At 33.7% G+C, this 21,844-nt stretch overlaps 1 protein-coding gene across 4 annotated transcripts in view; it reads right to left on the bottom strand.

The window, feature by feature from the left end:
* Positions 1–5,155: 5,155 nt before the first annotated feature.
* The window catches only part of LOC150099008 (uncharacterized), a 105,800-nt gene continuing 89,111 nt past the window's right edge, over positions 5,156–21,844 (bottom strand). For all 4 annotated transcript variants that reach the window (XM_090405870.1, XM_090405868.1, XM_090405869.1 and 1 more), the window contains exon 3: positions 5,156–9,998. In XM_090405870.1, coding sequence (XP_090261996.1) covers positions 9,736–9,998 — 263 coding nt within the window. In that variant the 3' untranslated portion in view covers positions 5,156–9,735. The remainder of the gene's footprint in view (positions 9,999–21,844) is intronic.

The following is a 21,844-nucleotide window of genomic DNA, read 5'->3' as shown; positions in this document are numbered from 1 at the left end:
TTACTATTCTCAAGTTTTAATTACACCCACTGTACAACTTCGTGACAGAGAAAACCTGTGTAAATAAAGATGGGAATAACAAATAAAAAAATAAATAATAATATTTCTCTACGAAGGCCACCTAAAGATCTTGATTTAACCTACGACCTTTTTCTCTTATATTACTCATATCCGAACAATTGACTATGATCCTTCTTTTACTTCTTTTTAAACAACTTTTGCCAATATGTTTGGATATTTTTAAAGAAATCAAATATTAAATGTTTATCATATCTTATTTAATAATATAATAAAAAAAGGATCAATTTAAATGAAAATTAAGTTATCGACAACTGGATAAAAATGTTTAAAATAATGTTATTTTTAACTATTATTGAATTATTTTCAATGATTTTAGTTAAAGTGATTCTCTGGTTACTACGCAATATAATAATGCTCTTTTTGAGATACATCCATTACAACTATCTACTCAACTCTAAATAATGAGCTCAATTCTATACAATAAATTTTCTTGAACAATTGAATAAAAACAAAACAACAATGGAATTTTGCTCGCGCAATTAACAATGGACATGTCTATTTAAATAAAATTATATTTTGCAAAATAAAAAAAATAAATCTAGTTGAGCAAAAAATTCTTTATATTCTTGCTATTGAGACACGTAAACTTCTAAGAAGTCTTGCCGACAGGTGGGGCGGACATTTCAGTAATTACTTTGGTGGGTAAGCTAGCAGTCGGAAAACATCTTTGATCTCTGCACACCATGTTGAAATGGAAAGAATTAAGATGTCAGGTGAATTTTTTTCAGACATCTTTCCGCAAGGGAGGTCATGCAACCCTGTGTTTTTTCATGGGTGTTTGGTAAGTTTGTGTCAGTAATAAATGATCTTCAAAATGTATTTCTAACGTGCTGAAAACACCCTGTATTCGTTCTTGATCATTAATAGAGAGGTCAACGCAACTAAAAAGAAAAAAAAAAGCGAAAGAGGATACACCATCATTTACCACAATATAGTTCTCATCTTTCACGCCCGTGTAAACCATACCTTGAACTTCCATTAGGAAGCGTTCTCGAACCAAGCAGCCACAACCGAGCTGGGGGTAGCGCGAGCATTACGATTGGTTCACTGTCGTCACATAGTCGGCATATTAAGCAGATAGACTTTCGCCATGGTTTTATGGTTCCCCTTTCACCTTATACCTTTCTTACATCGTGTATCACACGCTTTCCTCTATATGAAAATACACGCACACATACGTACAATGATCGCTTAATACTGTTACTTACGTGAACGGAATTCGTTTTCGCTTCCATGTTCCGCTATAGTGACGGCGGGGCCACCGTCGTATGAACGGTCGCAAAAGAAGACAGACGATCGATACTGTCAGCCATTTGTTTTATTTGTTTTGGGTAATTTTTTTGGGATAAAACAAACGCACAAATGGCAAATATAGTCTGAGTTATTTGTAAAAGTAGATTTATATAGTTCGTCTTTTAATGGAGTTTAAAATTGAAAATAACACACATCAGGATGGCATATATACTATAGGAATATTTATTTCACCAAACTGTCAAATATTAACACAGAAAGAAAGTTTTTTTTTTTTATTTATTGTTGTTTTAACCACATTTGTTCAGTTCCAATTTAAACAATTGTGTAACATTTTACTTTAGTAGTTCGTTTGCAATAAATTTAGAACATCACCAAAATTAGAATAAATCATAATATTAATTTGATTGTAATCTATACTTATTATTTGTAATCTGTATTTTATATGAAATTTAAATAATAATGCTTCAAAAAAGATTTTTTTTTTTTTTTGTTTCGATTCTTGAAATTGAACCAAAATTTATTTCCTATTTAATAACCTAAATTAGATTAGTTGATATAACATTCGATGGTATCAGTTCGGTAATGAGTTGGAGACACTTCAATGCTAACCCATCCTAATAAAGTATATATATATATTCATACCAATAAATATATATATATTAATATCTTCATAGCGAATATCTTCACTAGTTTTCATGAACATGTTTTAACTTAATTAAAGTAAACATATATTGCAATACTAGTGGGTAATATTCCTCATGCTGCAGTTTGCGATAATTGCAATTAAGAGAGCTTTAATTTGCAATAATATTTACAATATTCTTCAGCTTCAATAAAAGGGCTTAGTTCTTAAAAGAACTGGGAGATGGACTGAGTCCTTGACTCTTTATCCCGTCATCTGAATGAAGAAAATCTGTGTGGATGGAGTGTTATTGAGCTAAAAGCTCTAGTCATGGCTGGGTAACGGCAATAGCCGAGCCTCAGTTAAAACTTCATTGGCTACAGCATTGCCATTTGTTACCCTGGAAGTCCTAAAAAGGACTTTTTCTTCTTCTCTCTCACCCAATAAAAGGGCTTGTTTACAATAATTTTCTTATGAATTCTGCTAATTGAGAATTATTTATGGTTTCTTTAGAACTGGCTTGGATTTTTTTAAAGTATGTAAAAGTAAACTCAGGAAGTATTTTTTTTAAATTCACATTATTTGCAGAACGATCCTTTTGTTTAGGACAAAAAATGAAGGATAAGCAATATTCTTTTACTAAATAATGTCGTTTAAATTTCGTGGTTAATAACATGGCGATGTTGACTGAATATACGGAAATACACTTTTAACTGATATCTTCTTTATTTAAAATACAGAGTTTTAATAGGACCGATTTGCCGACGAACTAAAGCTTATACACACCGATTTCTGAAACTTTCTTTTAACAATACTAAAAAAATAAAATAAAATAAAATTGATTCCAGTCAGAGATCCTATAAATTTCGGTATTTGCCTGATTTTCTTTCAACTTCTCTATTCTCGCAAAAATAAACATACCTAACTTGGAGCATCATACCAACATCTCTGAAATTAGTGGAAAGAAAAATATTAAATAAACAAGCCTGTATTTCTAAATAGTAAGTGATAAACAACCAGCAATTAATAAGAAGAGTTTGGAATTACCTTTATCTTTTTCGCAATACTGAAATTCTAATTATACACCTTTTCCTTGATTCCATAGTTATTATTGAAAATTAAAAAAAAAAAAAAACGTTTTATTTTATATCTTGAAGGAAAATCTCTTCAAGGAAAATCGACCGTGAGATGCGCTGATTAATACCCTTGGAGGGTAATGGATGGCAATGCTGTAGCCCAGTGGTTCTCAAACTTTGGAAGTCGGGGAGTATTTAAAATCCTACAAATAATTGTAGGCACAATATATAAATATATATATATATATATATATAGAAATTTCTGAGAAATATGTTATAATAATTAAGTCAAATATTAGAGAAAAATATAATAAAATGAAACATAACTTAAGTTTATTCATTCTTGTTTATGAGAAACATGAGCCTGATGTGTCCTAGCGATTGCTTCAATGTTTGGGCATATATTTGAAAGGCAAACTCTTGTTCAAACTCATATTCTTGTTCTCTTTGCAAGAAAAACTGCTGTTAATTAACATAATAATGATGTGTTGACAAAAAGAGCGGTATATCGTAATGAAAAGGTATAATAGAGTAACTATATTGATTTTTATATCTGGACACATATTTCTCTGGAATACCACAGGGCGCAACCGGAAATCTTCTAGGGCGCACCCTTTGAGAACCACTGCTGTAGCCAATGAAGTTCTAACTGAGGCTCGGCTATTGCTGTTACCCTCCTGTCATGATCAGAGCTTTAATAGCTCAATAACATCTTATCCCTACACTGTCCTCTACAGATAACGGGGAAGATGAATAGCATTCTTGCTTCGCCCCTTTAAGTTCTTATAAGGACTATAATTTTATATCTTTATTGGAGGGTGGCTCTGAGGCTCGGCTATATTTTTATTTTTTAGAAATTTAAATCACAGGATAAGTTTGGGAGTGATCTTTTGAATCACTTAGTTTTCATTGTATAAAGAAAGTTTTGGGATAACACTGCCTAAAAATTATTTCTTCCAGATTATGGTTATTTAATAATATAGATATACATTAATAATTAAGGATACTTGTGACATAAAGACTGAATAATATATGCACGTAAACACAAGAAAATTGTAAAATAAAATATCTTATCAGAAGAGCCAAAACTAATTGTTCTGCTTCTAATTTTCTACAGAAAGAACTTTCTACTATCCAACAACACATGAAACTCAATGGCTTTTCCGAAAAGAGTACTCAACATCTTCTCGATTCTTATAATCCACCACAAAACAACGAAGACTCAATACATCGAGTTCCAATTCCTTACATCTCCGGGATTTCAGAACCTATCGCAAGAATTCTGAAGAAATATGAGTGCGTATTCAGCTGCGTATTCACCTATTAACAAATTATCTTCCCATTTTCCTTCTCCTAAAGACAAACGCTCAACTATATCTCTTCTTGGAGTTTATCAAATTCCCTGCAACTGTGATCTCTCCTATTTTGGACAAACTGGACGTTCTCTTGAAAAAAGAATCCAAGAACATCAATCCTCCATTCATCACAACAAACCTGAAAAATTTGGATTGGCCCAGCACGGGATTGAAACTAACCACAACATCCTTTGGTCAAAAACTCGCCTCTTACATAGATCCTGTTATAAATTTGAACGTTTATTCAAAGAAAGCGTAGAGGCCTTACTCCATCGTCCTAACCTGAATCGGAATGACTGTGTATCTATATCAAAAATCTGGGAAAGTCTAATCAGGATAACTCATTAATTCATATTAATTTTATGTTATTTAATATTATTAATTAATATCTTTATTTCAATCATGTCTCTGCTTAAAAATATTCCCTTTAATACTTAGTGATATAACATCACGCGGCTTGTTCTATTTTTAAATGACCTATTGTTAGTATTCCACCTTGTATTTTTTTAAAACTGTTCTTGTAGTGCCATTGAAGATGGTCTGCTATTTCCAGACCGAAATATTTGGTTAATTAAATATCCTTCTTGTGTTTATATGCATATATTATTTGTATGTGTATGTTTAAAAGAATGGATTATCAGTGATTAAGTTTCATTATGGTTTAGACATTGTCCTGATTGGAATCCAGTCTTAATTCTGGTTTTCTCTGTGTTACAATTAATTGAATTAAACAATGAACTGTGATATCGCACATACAATGATTTTATTTAAGTCCCAAACACTACAGGTACCTCATCACATCGGCATAGCGAGCCATTGGGGAGCTGTACAAAACGTTTTTCTACAGGCAAGGTACATGGGTACAGAAAGTGGTAAATTGAAAAATAGTCACGTTAACTACAAGAAAAATGAAGAAAGTAAACAAACAGTTGGCGCCACAGACTATAAGTGAACATCAAAAGAACTGCCTTTAATTACATTACTCAGATGGGCTGCTGGCATTTGAATTATGGACTTTTTTTTTTTTTTTTCACTTTTGGTGGTGTATAAAATGAATATCTAATATGCCTATTATTTTAAAGTATACAACAAACAAGAAAAACATTAAAATATAGATAACGAATTATTAAAAGTAATAAAACATTAATATTTATTACACAAAAACCGAATGTTGGCCTTTATTTAAAATTGGTTCTAAGGAAAGATTCTGTGAATCTTTTTTATCCTTAAACAGTTCACTAGGGGTCTAATTTAAACTTTTACTTCAAATGAAAATGAATAACAAAATTATTTTTAACCAAAACAATAAACAAATCAAGTATTGATTCAACAAAAAAAAGTTAACACTTGATGCTATTACACAAATTCATATTTTGTTTTACGTAAACTGTCACAATGGATCTCTAAACCACCCTACCTGTGATATTCTGTTAGATACAGCGCCTTCTACAGGCGAATGAAATTAAACTGCACCTAAGTCATATAATTTAAAAGTTTGTATAACAACACTAGAATGAATACATTACCGGTATGAAAAAGGATGAACTAATAGTAGATCTATTTGACATTAAAGTTTCTTAATAAAACAAACCTATATTATTTGTAGGACTACATCGCAGAACAAACTACATGGTACAGTAGCAAAATTTTACGTATAATTCTCAATATTTGTACTTGAACTCCTGAACGAGAAATATCCAGAGATGATGGCCAGATAGTTGACTGCGTTCGCTTTATTTTTTATCCAACCACTCAAAGACAAAACATATGAAATCCAAATGAGGATATACTATCAACGCTAAAAAACAAAAAAGTATAACAAGATTGTTGAGAGACAGCGACCAGTGCAGAAGATTCCAATGTTGATATTAGTGATAAAAATGAACGTCGCCTTCTCTTTATTGATTCGTACTTTATAATGGCTGGTGCACTCGTGTCATTACAGATGCATATGAAAATTGCACTGATGTATTGATATGCAGCTGAACGTGGAGATTTTTAGCCAAAAAAATCAGTCTAATGAGGTTAATGACTTCAACAAATGGCGTGACGTCAACAGTTTAACCCGATTATTGAAATCATTGTTGAGTTTTACAAAACTTTTACGTAATAATATTATGAGATGGAATATTTGTGATACACATTGATGTCTCTGATGATGTATTTCAGAGCATCAAAACTATAAATGGAACGCTAAAGATGATTTTTACAGTTTCGTAAAAATTTATGATTTCTTCAATACTAAGAATTTTAAAATGTTAAAAATTAAGATTTTTCTTAAGGATTTCAAGCAAATTCTATATCAGTTAAAAAAATTAAAGAAATATATATAACAAATCATGTGAGTCGAGTTCTGTATCTTAGATACTGATAAAAAATTCTATTTATACAATAATCTTCTTAATAGTTCAAGATATCCTAACAGGTCTATTTTTACAAATCTTGAAATATCTTCCTTAATCCGTAAGTCTATCGCGATGATGTATTGCAATAGATTAGTGCCTCTGATAGTTTTGTTTTTCACGTTGTTAACATTATGGACATTAAAGAAATATTATCAACAATTAGAATTAATCAGATATTAGATTTAGAATTAATTAGGATTAGGCAGAATTAGATAATACTATATTTCAGGATTGGTATATGATATTGTGATATTATATTATGATATTGTGAAAACTATGATATATAGATTATGATTAACTATGATATTACGTTTCATTTTATTAAAGTACTATTTTTCAATATTTTTATTTATACTAATATATAAACTAAAAATTTTGGTTCTTTATATATAATTTTTAAAATAATTTATTGTTAAATATTCTCTAAGTTAACGCACCTGTTATTTTTGTTGTTAGTCCTTATATAAGAAATTTAATTTTCGACATCTTTGTTGGTCATCCGCTCTAAAGACACAAAGGAAGTGTTAGAGGTCCAATATTTTCAGCATCGAAGTAGACACCTGCCTAAACATTCCGATATCGCAATATCCACTTCTGAAGAGAAAAATGAAATGACAACAAATAAACCCCAAACGCAGTCCAACATTCCACTGGGTTTACCACAATGGGAAAAAACAGTAGGAAGAAAAGGTCAGTTTGCACGCTATATTTGACACAGTTGGTTGCAGGCTCCTTGATACATCCATACAGAAGAAAGGAGCCGGGCTCTGTACATCCAGAGGCGTTTTACCCCCACTGGAGAACTCACAGTGAGCTGAGAAGGTTACATAGAAAGAGGAAGAAAAAAAATTTCTAAAGGCTGTTTATTTCGCGATTCTCTGTGACGGATTTATAGCATGTTGCATCACCCCTGTTGGACGGGAAGCTAAGGAGGCACTCCCAAATTAGCTAAACCTTGACGTAAGTTACGGTATACCTGGCATCTTCAAGGCTATAACTTTTAAGGTGACAAGCTTTGATTCTATCCCCATAGTAGGGGATAACATTTGGTTTGGGGAGCCTTCCCAACACAAGCCAATGTCTTAGCTTCTACACACTTCCTGGGAGGGGATAAAGAAAGAGATCTCATTTGCTGACCAGAGGAATCTTACATAACTACCAATACTCCTTAGGCAATGGGGACCTTAGAAGTCTTTATCTTCTCGTGGTCAAATACCTTCTACACTCCCCTCAGGTAAGACACCGTAGAGCATTCTGAAGCGATGAGGCAACAGCATAAAAGAGCGAGGACACAATTGCTCCTCCTATTTTTAGTCCTAGAGGAATAAATTCCTTCGAAAACCATGTGGCTATTTACAAGGTGTTTATTAACCATTACACTGAGTAGAGGTTATAGACCTGTGATTTATAAACAATGATACAGGTATATCATTGCCGAAAATAAACAAAGATATAGGCTTATTCTATAAAGCTATTCTAAACAACGATGTAGGTATTCATTGTTGAAACTTCTAAACAATTATATAGTTATACATCGTTTAAAGACCCTTTTAAAATAATTATATAAGAATAAATTCATTGTATAAATTTCTAAAGAATTATTAGGTGCGTCAAATTCACTACACACACCTTAATGTTCAGTGTATTTTTGTATTGTGTTTTTAATCTAACGAGTTTAGTTGAATATGTTCCGTTATCACCATTTACAATCGCCATGAAGGTAAATTTTAAATCTATGTGTTGTAATTTACATAAAATAGTTGTGTAAATTACAAATAAATAAACAAAATAATTCACACTAGATATATAATAATGCTATATGAATAACTGAAAATTCTGACAAAGATATCTGTTCATAATTTCGGGCAGCAGTTACATTACCTTAAAAAAATCACTGAAATAGAATCATCTTTTGCTCACAATTTAAATAAGATTGTATATAGTACATTCGTTTGAGCATGGCTTGGTTGTTTTCAATTTTGCCCATAGGACCTATTAACTGCGATGCTTAGGAACAAATTTAATGATATTTATCACCTATGGTGCAATTACTATTTAAAAGAAAAGTTTCAAACTTGATTTGAATACTGAGCAAAGGATGTATGTTCTCGCTCAGAAATAGAACAGAAATCTGAGCCAAATCTTTAGGATAACTCATGTTAGGAGTAACCTTCTTTAAGACTCACGTTAGGATAAACCATCTTTAGGCTAACTGATGTTGGGATAAACCATCTTTAGGCTTACTGATGTCAGGATAAACCCTCTTTAGGATAACGCATGTTAGGATAAACCATCTTTAGAATAATTCGGAAAATATTCCTAGTGTAAAGTTTGTTTTATATTATTCCCACTAGGCTGATTGTTTTTAGTAGCCTGAATTGCTGTTCGGATATATCAGAGCCAATAATCTCCAGCTGTTGAGCTGCATATCTAAGCCACTTTTTTTTTTCCTGTGGCGAGCTAAATCGTTTGAAGTCCACAGGAGCTTCAGAAATAGACTACGAATTGTACGATAAACGAAAAAAAAAATCTGTAACTACAATATGTACAATACTACACACAAAATTCACATGTTAAACAGTTAGGGAAGGTGTTGGAGCAGGCTATCCCAAACTTGGATCCTAATTAAGAATACATCTTAAGAATATGAACTCTTACACGGAAACTTTGAATACACAGATACACGTATATTACTGATTCTCCCCCTTGCAAGTGTCCAGACGATCCAAGTATTACCCTAGTCAGAAAAATAAAAGTCAAAGTCATTATTCCACTCGAACTCCTCCCCTGAACATTGAAATGAAATCGTAAAACAGACCGCCTGAGACGGAAAGAAGTTGCGGTGGCGATCAATCTCACCGGCTTATACGCTATTGCAGGAAAAAAATAAAAAAATAAAAAAACAAAGAAAACAAACAAACAAAAAAAAAAAACGAAAACCCTTATTGCGGTGGGCGATCGGGTAAATGTGTGAGTTCCGGTGGGGTGGGTCCCATAGCAAGACCAGCTTCAAGTTTTGCTTTATTTTCTTTCTTCCACTTCATCCTTCTATTCTGAAACCAAATCTTGATCTGTCTCTCTGTTAGACATAAGGCGTGTGCTATTTCTATTCGTCTTCTCCGAGTTAGATAGCGGTTGAAGTGGAATTCCTTCTCTAGTTCCAGTGTCTGGTACCGAGTGTAGGTCTGACGTCCTCTCTTTCGTTCTGGTAGAGATAAAAAGAAAACGAAAGTGTCAGTACAGACATTATAAGACGGACAGCCATATTTACAGTAAGATATTAAAGTTTTTTGTAACTTAATTCCAAAGTTCTTGTAATTTAATTCGGATTAGACTGAGCTAATATTTATCATAGCTCAGTCTAATAGCTAATATTAAGAAGTGAAGTGAAAATATAAAATTCTAAGGATGCTATGATATAATGAATCACGTGATTAGAGTTTAAAAGAGAATCGCTGTGACAAAGAAATGTCCTTCGTGAATTTGTAGGATAAGGAAAAATATTGTCAGGATACATTTTTATTATGATTTGAATTTTGTCAAACTTGAATTTGAATATTGTTACTGATACTTCCTTAAAAATCTCATATTTTCTTCTCTTGGAAGAGATTGCTTCTCAGAACAATTAGCATCGTTATTTATATATTATCTAGGAGAATTAATTTTCTTCTCTCTCTCTCAAAATATATAAATGTTTCGTTAGTTTAAGACGGATATGATGTTATTCTTCCATGTTTCCATGGCAACAAGATATTCTGCTAGTACATATCAGGTGGATAAAATGTATGTTTCATAAGGATGAGTTTCCGTGTATGTTTCGCGTGTAAACAGAGTAAATGTCAATAAACATCAACAAAGAATAAGATGATCCTAACACGTCACGTGCGCAGAAATTCTAGCCTGAATATAAATAATATACTCCATCATCCCCCCCTCCCCCTTTCTCGTATATATCTGAATGCCTTGAGGATCAGTTTTTGGAGGAGATATTGCTTTTGTATCGATGTTGAGGGTATGTCATAGTAGCGAAGTTTTTTTTTTCCCGGCAATCCAACGTTTAATTTGAAAAGTGTCTGGGTATTCACTTTTTAGAAATTGGCGCGAGATGCATAACCTACATTAACCCTATTATTTCATTAATAAAAAGTACTTCTTTATTCCCTGCTTTGTTCTTTAAAATCTAAAATATTCAAGGCAGCCATAATTTTAGTCACGTGTCTGTATAAAAACCACATTTGTGAAATTCGTTTCTTGATTCTAACTTCAACCAAAGAAGACTTTGTAGCCTTAATGATGTTATTTTTCTTTTGGTGGTTGTTGTTAAGAATTAAGTACTTTTTTTCCGTAAACAACACTATTCTCTCTCTCTCTCTCTCTCTCTCTCTCTCTCTCTCAACTATTTTCTTTTGAAGCAGTAAAGCTATTTGGGCAATTAGTTTATTGCGCTCTTTAACTTCGTGGTGACGGTGAGAAATGTGGGTGACTCAGTCGGAATCTGTAAATAGAATTCTAACAACAGCTTTCTTTAAAACTTTTATCTTTCCAGAAAAAAAAAAAAAAAAAAGAGGAAGAACAGTTAGCTTAAGTACAAAGCGTTCAGGCGTGCACTTACGTTAATCGCCTTCTTCTAGATTAAAGTATTTGGTTCAATAACTTTCGATAAGAAAAAAATAATAATTAAAATTTCAGGTTGGTTTAATTATCCTTATTAATTTTTAACTTTAATTAAAGTTTTATTAACAAGGGAATATAAAAGAATCGCAGAAATGATAATTTCAAGTTTCTTTACACAGTTTGTTCTTAGTTAAATATTTTGTATTTACCAACGTTTCATTGTCAATCCAGGAAAAGAAGCCGGATAACAATGAAAGTATTGCATGTGTTGTATGGACCGAAAGGAAACAATTGGATTTAATAATTGTTGCATGTCTCTATAATTAACTTCAAATTTATGGAAACAATGAAACAGACAACAATTAACTTACTGTCAAGTTGAATAATTGCATTCATTCTTCCAGTTTGAATGTAAAAAACAGTGTAGGCAAATTCTATCTCATCTTCTATTTTATGTATAGAATTCATTGGCATGATACGGCCAGATAATGGCTTTTTGTAAAACCTAACGGATAATAGTCCTTACTCAGTCTTGCCATTTCAATGTATGTGTTCCCACACTGGTTTGTCTATTTCGCTAAGGGAGATAAATGTCCGAGAGAAAAAGCCTTTCCTCTTCCATATGAGTTTAGCCCCTCCAACTCGAACGAAAAATCCCCAGAAATATTCCTCGCTTCTGACCTTTTTTTTCAAACTCTGAGCTTTTATAACGATAACCGTTGGACGAACATTGTTATAATTTTAGGCAGCATTCCGTCTATATATGAAGCAGTGTTTTCAAATATATAAGATATTCATAGCGTTTTGTTAAAAATAATAATTCAATTCAATATTTAAATTGAATTATGTATTTTTTATTAAATGTATCACAAACAGAATGATATATATAGAATATTTGTTCTCTTGACCGTATTGGAAATATAATCGCATTTTTTTTAAACTCGTGTATTACAAGGGAAACAAAATTAAAGAATCAACTAAGTTGTCTGCTCATTAATTAAATAAAACGCGACTCATAGAATAAACAAATTTATTTGGTTTGTTAAACAGAACGTGGAAAGTAACGTAATTAAATTTCATGTTTAAAATACATTACCTATCTTTCGGTAGGGATTAATTTTATCCCAACCCAATTCAAAGCGAAGTTTGTATAAACGACGATCAGAACTTGGCCATTTCGTATTCTCCGTGCTTTCTTTCGGCAACTTTTCTTTTGTTATAACGCACTGATCTATTGCGTAGGATGAGAATTCAAAGCCATAAATAAACCGGCTGTTTCTCATGCTCGTGCTTGTTCTATTGTAAGCAAAGATGATCAATGCAGAGCACTAAGTAACTCCTCGTGATTACTATGTGTCAAGAGAAGCAAAGAGAAATAGAAAGACCGAAATACCAACACCTGGCATGAAGAGTGACTTTTCGCATACCTACGTCTTAATTTAAAGATTTATCTGAGACATTTATCGTCATTCTCTCTCTCTCTTCCTTGATCTATAAACATTGGTCAATGCTAGCCGGGAACAATCGTTATTTTGTTTCACTTTGGGTTATCCTATTCTTTTTGACGACCAATCAAGAAGTGCAGAACGTCATCTATTGCTCAGTTTATTCGTCAGAAACGTCTAGAATTCATACGACTACTGAAGTTTTGAAGTAAGGAAAGAAAAGAAAAAAAAAATAAGAAGATGGAAGCAAATAACTACGCAAGGTACCATACGTCACTTATGACAGCCAAACTCACATTCGCCTTCATGTAAGACGGGATTGCATTTATCATTTCACTAAGCGATCAATACGGGCAACGGCTGACTTAAAGACAAGCTGACTGTAGCGAAGGGAATAAATTCTGGCGGGGGTGGCCTAAACTTTAGTTAAGTATGCTCAAGAGATTAAACTGAAAACTTCCAAACTATAGGAAATGTGTCAAGTAAAACAATACACCTCTTTATTCGGCTGAAATTACTACCGCGTATTATTCGGTTAAACAAGCTAGATAGCGTAACGAATGGTACACAAAGTGCACGGTTGCCGACCCCTCTTTCCCTCTGTCCATTATAAAGATCAGCCAGTAACGCTTCCTTTTGTTCAAGGAGGAACACCTGCGTAGTTTCCTGCTAAAACTGCAGTTGCCAAGGGTCGATGCGCTGCTTGCTATAGTGCAACAACAATTCACCAGAAAGCTGGGTAGATTACGCTGAATATTTATGTGCAAACCCAACTTTCTGATAGTAATAACGCTGTGCAAACAGTGAGATCAACTTTCTCTAGAGACCTTATGAATTTACATGTAAAGGAAATGGCACAGAACAGATTCAAATTTCTGTAAACAAATGGATAAATTGCTATATAATAGTATAGTAAGAAAAACATAAAAGAGAATTTGGAGCAAAAAATTAGTCTAAAGAAATATTTGAAATAAGATTTATGATTTTATTAATACACCTTATATCTGCGATCATAATTTTATTACTTATAACTGTTATAAATAAAATAGAGAACGTAGAGCGTATTTTCTACTTTCATAAAGAAGACTTTTGGAGAAAGCATGTGGTTGATAGTTATAATACTTTGGCTTAAACTGTCTCGGCTTCAATTCTAAATAACCAAAGACAGGCTTAAGAACATTAGCCGTAAAGAAATAGGGAGATTAAGTATTGCTTCTCAGAATATTTTTTCTTTTTTCAAAAATGAGTTTCGTAATCTTTACAACTGTTTCAAAAGTCATTATCACCTTTTTAAAGAGTAGAAATCTTCCTTCAGTACAATGGCTTTCAAGATATAGTCTACCACTTGATTTATTTGAAAGACGTATATTCCACATTTTAAACATCGACATGATATCCATTGACCTTTGAAGAAGCTTTTTAGTCTGTTCAATATTTCTTATGCACTCTTCAGCAAAGTAGTAGAGTGTTGGCTAGTTTATTCACAAAATATGATTGTTCTGATGGTTTGTATCTAAACTATTAAATACACAAACCATTAAAAATATTATTTTGTATTTTGGAAAACAATTTTATATATTAGACTAATTTTTTCAAAATTTTCGTGACTTTATTTAAACACCTTATACTAGCGACCATAATAATAATACTTATAACTGTTATGATGGGAGTGTATATGCAGAATATAATATGGGGATCAAAGAGGTAAAAAATTTTCCTTCTCCACTGAATGTATTCGGTGGAGGAGGAAAATTTTTGACCCCTTATTATATTATATTATATTGTATTATATATATATATTTAATTTAATAATAGAATTTAGACGTAGTAATATTTCTTATTTCAGCTTCGGTAGCTAAACAGTCGGTCTCTTTAATGGAAGGAGTGGATGAAAACACGTGTATTGTCACATACATAACTGATATTAACTGCGCGCTAAACCAAAATTAGCAGGCATCTCAGAAATGAAGCTAAAATGTAGATATTATTGAGGATCAGTTCAATGGAAATTATAATTTTTGTTATATATTTGACGTGTTTATAGGTTTTTCTGTTTTTGTTTTTTTAAAATAAAAAAGAGAAAATATGCAGAAAAAGCAAATTCCGGTTCTCTTATAAAAACGAAAATTGTGTTAATTTGATTTCGAACATGACTCAACATATTGATATAATTTTAAACAAAGAAATTTTGTTATATTCCATAGTCCCGTGTGGCATCCTGTTTAGGCATATTTTCTCAAGTTGCAGCTTGGTTTTATGATTAAAACCATTATCATCGAAGCCTATCAAACTTATTTGATAGGCTTCGATGTACAACTATGCATGTGCATAGTTGTAGAAACATCGGATACATAACAGTTCATTTTTCTGTTTGACTGAATGAAATCAGCACAATTATTGAGGAAAAAAAAAACTTCTAGACGTAAATGAAAAGAAGAAGAATGAATAAATCAAATAGTGATCGTTTATTGCAGGTATTTAAACTTTTGAGACTGCTGAATTCTGCAAAAAAAAAGTTTTTTTTTTTTTTTTGAAATTCTCCCTTATTATAATTTTCTTAAATTATCTGAAAGTAATAATTGCGACGATGAATTGTTGCTACCTGCAAATATTTTTAATCAAGAAAACACGTGATACATTATATTACAAATAATAAAGTAATAAATCAGCTCTTAATAAAAGCTGACTTATTTCTGAAATACGAATCTATTTTCCCACCCAGTGAAGTTTTTTTCGGAAAATACAAGCTATATATACTCTGGGGAAGTCTTAAGTTTTCGCAGAACCCTAGAGTTCAGCGGAATGCAGTTTAAGAAATGGTCTGTTGTTGGTGGGAAAAAAAACTACAAGAAATGCTATAATCTCAGCTATTCTTAGCTTTTCTCTAAAACTTTTGTCATCTTAATAAAAAGTTAAAGATCTAGCAGGATATAATTCATATTATAATAATTAAACATCACTTATTAAGGACACAAATAAAGCAAATAACGCGGCCTGTAAACATTCAAAATCGTGTCCATATTTAGTGATGGAATAACTTCTTTCAGTTTACTAAATAGAAATCAAAGAATGCTCATTGCCATATCCAAAGATTTTTATTAATAAGGTTAAACACCTTTTGTCGACTTGTATATGAGATATATATGATTTCTGCATTACTTCAACCTTGGCATCTCTCCCGGATCTGGCTCCCACTGATGAGACCTCAATAAAGGTCGAAACCTGTCTGGGTAGTGGCTCTTCTCATTATGCATTACATTATACACGCCCGAAAGGGGGGGGTGTGCTTTGCATTATGGGATACACACTAAGGCATGTGATATGAAGCCATTAGCCTCTATATACAAGTAGCTCAGACGTGAATATATTTCACGCGCAAAACTTTTTTTTTCTTACTTCGGAAAATAATTTAAAAAATATATATATACATAAAATTTCTTGGTATCTTTAACACACGTGCTGAAAAGTTGCGATAATCACCATGAAAGAATTGACGTCTTCTTATATATCGTTTATGAAAACTTTCCAACCCCCCCCCTCATATAAATATCCCCCAGAAAGAATCTAGTGGAATAAGACTGGAGCTCTTAGAGACCAAGGAATCGATTCCTTTTTCTTGAGGGAGGGGAGGGGATATCTATTTATCTTAACTAAACGTTATCAAGAAACTTGATACTGTCTTCTGCCATAAGGAGGTTTGATTTATTGTTTCTTCGAAGGCGGCATTAGGAATATAATTGTTTGTAATCTGTCAGCTCTTTATGGAATATTAAGTATTTAAAGTTGACAATATACATGCGAATGATAATTGCAAAAGTTTCATCAGTTTTCAGTTTTGCATTCTCTCTCTCTCTCTCTCTCTCTCTTTGAGTTTATGTCCTTCCTCTGTCTTTATCTCTCTCTCTCTCTCTCTCTCTCTCTCTCTCTCTCTCTCTCTCTCCGATAAAGAGTGAATACGAATCAGTAAAAGGAGATTTAATAATTAAGTGCGACTGAACTTTAAATGTCCGATAAAGAAAATTAAAACAACTTCCCACTTGCTCGAGTTGTTTGTCCTATCTCCGTTTCCTGCTGACAGCCTCACCATTGGCCCCAGAAGAACACACACACACACACACACACACACACACACACACACACACACACACACACACACACACACACACACACACACACACACACACACACACACACACACACACAGGAGATGGTTAGGGACTTCATTATCTTCAGGTATCTGCACATGACAAAGTGTTGCTGCCAGCTCGTGAAGTATTAAGACCCCGGTTGATTAACACCTTCCTCAACATGCCATTACATTTTACCGATTAATGCAAATTAAATCCCCTTTTTCGTAGAGATTAATGAGACAGCTGTCGAAATCGCACTTCGCATTACTGGTTACCAAATCACGGGGTATTAGGAATTCCTTCGTGTTGAAAGCAGAGCTGGTTCCTCTCTCGCGTCTGCCGTAATAACTGCTCGGCCGATTAGTTCTTGCTAAATTACTTCACAAATCAATGTCTGCCTCTCATTTGAGGAAAGTGCAGCTAGGGAGAGATGGGAGCGAACTGCAAAACTTTTCTTTCCGAAATGCATCTTGGTTTAATGAAATTTCTACAAATTACTCCCCAGCGAATGCAATTAAAACAAGTAGACGTTAGAGAGCTTCCGGTTGTTGGAAGAGAGGGGGGGGCAACAGGAAAAGATGGAAAGGGGAGAGCAGACTGAAGAGAAATATCAAGTTCAACGATTAACACATAATTGAGTTATCATCTTTCTATACTTTCCAGTTATGCCTTTATTAATTTTTAAACACGAAAATCATCCGCATTTTCTGTGAAATAAGAGTCTTTCTTGATAGCAAAGTGCTTATCTAAAGAGATTGCGTACTATGCTTTCATTAATGAATGGGTTGCTATGATTTTTTATTAATTGTATGCCTTCTTGAACGATCCGAGATTCTCTCATCCACTTCAAAAATTATTTGCATTTTTTGTGAGGAGTTTGTTAATAAATTTGTAACTACTAATAAAAGATAATATTCTAATCTGGCCCGTTAACATCCTTCAATCTTATTAGGAACGAACGCAATCCTTAGCATTGTATTCTAAGATTGCATTCCTCATCCTTTTGTTTCTTTCTTACTGATTCTGATCGTGGACATTTTCTACAACAAATACTTCAATCTGAATGATTTTGAACTATTTTCCAGCTCCCTTGCGAAATTTCTCATGTGCATACTGGCTCCAGTAAAAACACGGCTCCTAAAATGAGATCCGTCGAGTAGCGCGACCGGAAAACCCCCTTCCTATCTGCAGATCTCAACATTCTTCCTCATCCTACACACTTTATTATGCCATCCATCATTTGGTTCTTCATCCGCTGAGTGGCCTCTCCTGATAAAAACCGGGAGAGGTACAAAAAGAGGGAGAGCAGTTCTCCTTATTATATTCATTATCTTAATTCTCTCTCTCGTTCTATTTGTCTTTCTCTTTGTCTCTGCCTCTCTCTCTCTCTCTCTCTCTGTGTGTGTGTGTGTGTGTGTGTGTGTGTGTGTGTGTGTGTGTGTGTGTGTGTGTGTGTGTGTGTGTGTGTGTGTGTGTGTCTTTCTCTCTATGTCTGTCTGATTGTCTCTATTTGTTTTTGTGAGAATTTTCAAATTTTTGTGAGAATAGAACAGTTAATCCAATCTCTAAAGGCTGATAATTAAGTGTGTTCTTTGGCTGGTTTGTCTGTTTCTAGAGGATAAAACTTGCTCATTGTGGAGGTACAGTAATTCATCGTCATTTGAAAAGCCTCTTATTGCGGTTATCTTAAATGGGACTCGAACCCAGATCTTTTCAACGAAATGGCGCATCAGTTTGACTACACTACAGAATCGGAGGTCATTATTTTCTACATTACTTTTGCTTTTAAGGAATAATAAATTCCCGAATAATAAATGTTCACTTAACCATTTGATTTGACTTTTTTTTTTCATGCCCAACTGTTGTTATTTATACAAAGTTTGGATAGCGTGGCATTCAAGTTTTATTCTCGAATATATTTTACGTAGCACAACATTATAAATTAAACTAAATAAACGAAGAAACTTTTGTTAATGGATAGGATTTATTGCACTCAGAGAGACTCTCCATTATTAGCGAAGTCCTTATTAAAGATGCCGCACTAATCTAAGTGAAGTGTCATTTAAATCCGGATGTTCAATGGGACTGCACTTCCCTAATGATCTCGCATCGATTTCGAAAGAGAGAGAGAGAGAGATAATGAATGTACCCACTGCGATTCATCTTTAGCAAGATGCATTATCTTAACTCTAATGCAAACAGTTAACTATTTTGTTAAAGATACTTTCCACGTTTCTACACTCTGAAAATTCTGCGATTTTCATCACCATTGTAAATAACTTCCAGTAATATGAATACATTCAAATTATGAGGAATAATTTTATCTAATTTATGTGCACTGAAAATCTAAAAAGAAAAAAAAAATTAAGATGAAAACGTCCGATGATGTAGAATGGCCATCATTTCTTTTGTTTCTTCTTAGAGGAGATGTTAGATGATGTTTTTATTACACCGAAATTAATGTTGATTGTTAAGAGAAAGATGGAGATAGAATAGGGAGTGTAATTATTGACGGAAGAAAAAAATCGGATTTTAAGGCTAATGTACTATAGGTTTAAAGTTTTAGCAAGTAGGAAATTCTCCCCCCCTCCATACACACACACAAAAGTTCTTATAGCTTTGATTTAAATCATGTTGGAACATTTCCATGTTAGATTTTTTTTTTCGGTTTGTTTGCGATCTAAGTAAGGGGTTTCATGGTCGGTAACATATCCCTCCCTTCGGAGGGTTGCAAAGACCCATATTACAATCTCTTAGAAGTGAAAGCAACAAATGTTTTCCTAGGCATTTTTAAGGGATACTGAATTAGACGTCCTCCGGTGGAGATGAACGTCTTTTTTCAGTCTCAGACCACCCTGTTCAAGACCTGAGGCTGTTCCTAGGATACAATGAACTGAGAACACTAGAAGGAATGCTGACTCCGAGCATTATCCCTACTGTTTGTTGTTTATATTAAACGTTTACCAAACTCTTCTGCAGTCCTTCCCCCCTCCTCTCCCCCCAATCAACAAGCTTATCTTTTGGAAACTATTTATGGGGAAAAAAAAAAAACGTGTTAAATTCCTAATTAAGAAATATGGATGCTTTGGTGGTGATTAGATTTGTAATGAACTTAGAGCTTAAAAATGGCTTTCAACAAATTATTGGCAGAAGACTACTGCTTCCACTCTTTCTGATCCAAATACTCGATCTAAAAGAGCAACAAACAATTTACTCTCACCGCTATGAACACTTTCATTCCCTACTCCATCCCAAACTCCTGTTCCCTTTCCAAATAGTTCAGTTACAGGTGTGCCAAAGGAATTCAAGAAGAAAAAAAAAATTTCAGCAGCCCGCAGTTGATTTGCAACAAGAACTCCAGGTTTATTAGCCGAAGCAAATGCAAAACAATCATCAGAAAAATCCAAATCCGACTTTGAAAGAACTAAGAGCTGAAATCTCGACTCCAGTCTAAACGGCAGTAGGGCCTTCTGGTCCCCTTCAAGGACCATGGAGGCAACTTCTGCATCCCTGTGCAGAAGTTGCACACGAATGCTCACCTTTTCTTCTCTCTCTCTCTCTCTCTTCAAGCTGTACCAGTTACAGCACCTAAAGCTAATCTCCGAGCATCATTCTTCTCTCCCACTCCTGCCTAAATGACAAAGGCAAATCGACTTCTATCACGAGAGAAACAGTGCACTGTATACCTCCTCTGCTCTTTCAGAAAAAATAAATCAGAAGAATCATAAATAACTTATATTTCAAAAATTCTTCCGGTCCTGAAAGCATCTCATCAATCGTTTCCTCAAAAGTTATGTTCTCAAAACTAACATCTGCCCTATAACATCTCCAAAATCCATCTTTAGTTGGTACTTATCTCAATGCGTGGAAGCAAGCACATATCCAACCTATTCTAAAAATGAAAAATAAAACTCTGCCGTTAAACTATTGACCGACTGCCATTCCTCACTTCTCTCTATAATAATGGAAACGGTCATCAATTTCTTGTCCTCTGTCTGGAGGGCTCACCGGTTCATTGATGACCATCAAAACGTATTCCGCCACTCTAGATCCATAGGAGAACTCTTAGCCAACATCGCCACCACATTCCATGTATAGATTTGGAGTAACACGTACTGTTTCTCATGACATAATTTGCACAACATCAAGGCATGCTCGATAAATCCATCCTCGGTCAGCTTTCCATCTTCTGGGCGTTCGTTGCGTGTCCTGGTGGATGGTTTCCTTTCTTTGAGCTATTCCACTAATACAGTGTCTCGGGCTTTATTATCTCGATTATTTTCTGTTTCCTAAACATCAATGACCATCTCTTATCAATTAATTATGCTATCCACAGTTTTCCTGATGACAGCGCTCGCCTCCATTTCTCGTACTCATTCGACAACCATTCATTGCTCAAACATTCCACGCTTCAAGATCATCTGCAACCAGTGCCTTTAGCATTGATCAACACGGATGTCTAAAACCTAAGGTTGAACATTATTTCTGAAGTTTACAACCACAAATTCAGATGAATCAGCTTGACAATTTGTATAATTCACGATTTGGAGTAGAAAGCGGGTATACATTCAGATTTCGGAATCGTGTGCAAAGGGGTCACGTGGTAGCACTCAACAGAATAAAAGACAAAAGGTGCAGTAAGCGCATTATATTTGAAGGAAGTTATTTTCGTGAGGGAATAAAGCTGAAAACTTTGATGTCTTGCTTACATGTTTGAGACATGTATTTAAATCATCTCTAAACATTCTCGATACTGTCCAAAGATTTAGCTGATAAATGGCCGATTCAAGAAAAAAAAAAGAAAAGAAACTGCTTATACTAATAGTTGTAAAATAATGGTCTTCATAAACTCCATTGTTATA

This window comes from Typopeltis vanoorti, chromosome 15 (genome assembly GCF_054136105.1).
Source record: "Typopeltis vanoorti isolate ZY-2024b chromosome 15, IOZ_Tvanoo_1.0, whole genome shotgun sequence".
In the NCBI taxonomy this organism is placed as follows: Eukaryota; Metazoa; Arthropoda; class Arachnida; order Uropygi; family Thelyphonidae; genus Typopeltis; species Typopeltis vanoorti.
This window is presented reverse-complemented; position numbering and strand designations above follow the sequence as displayed.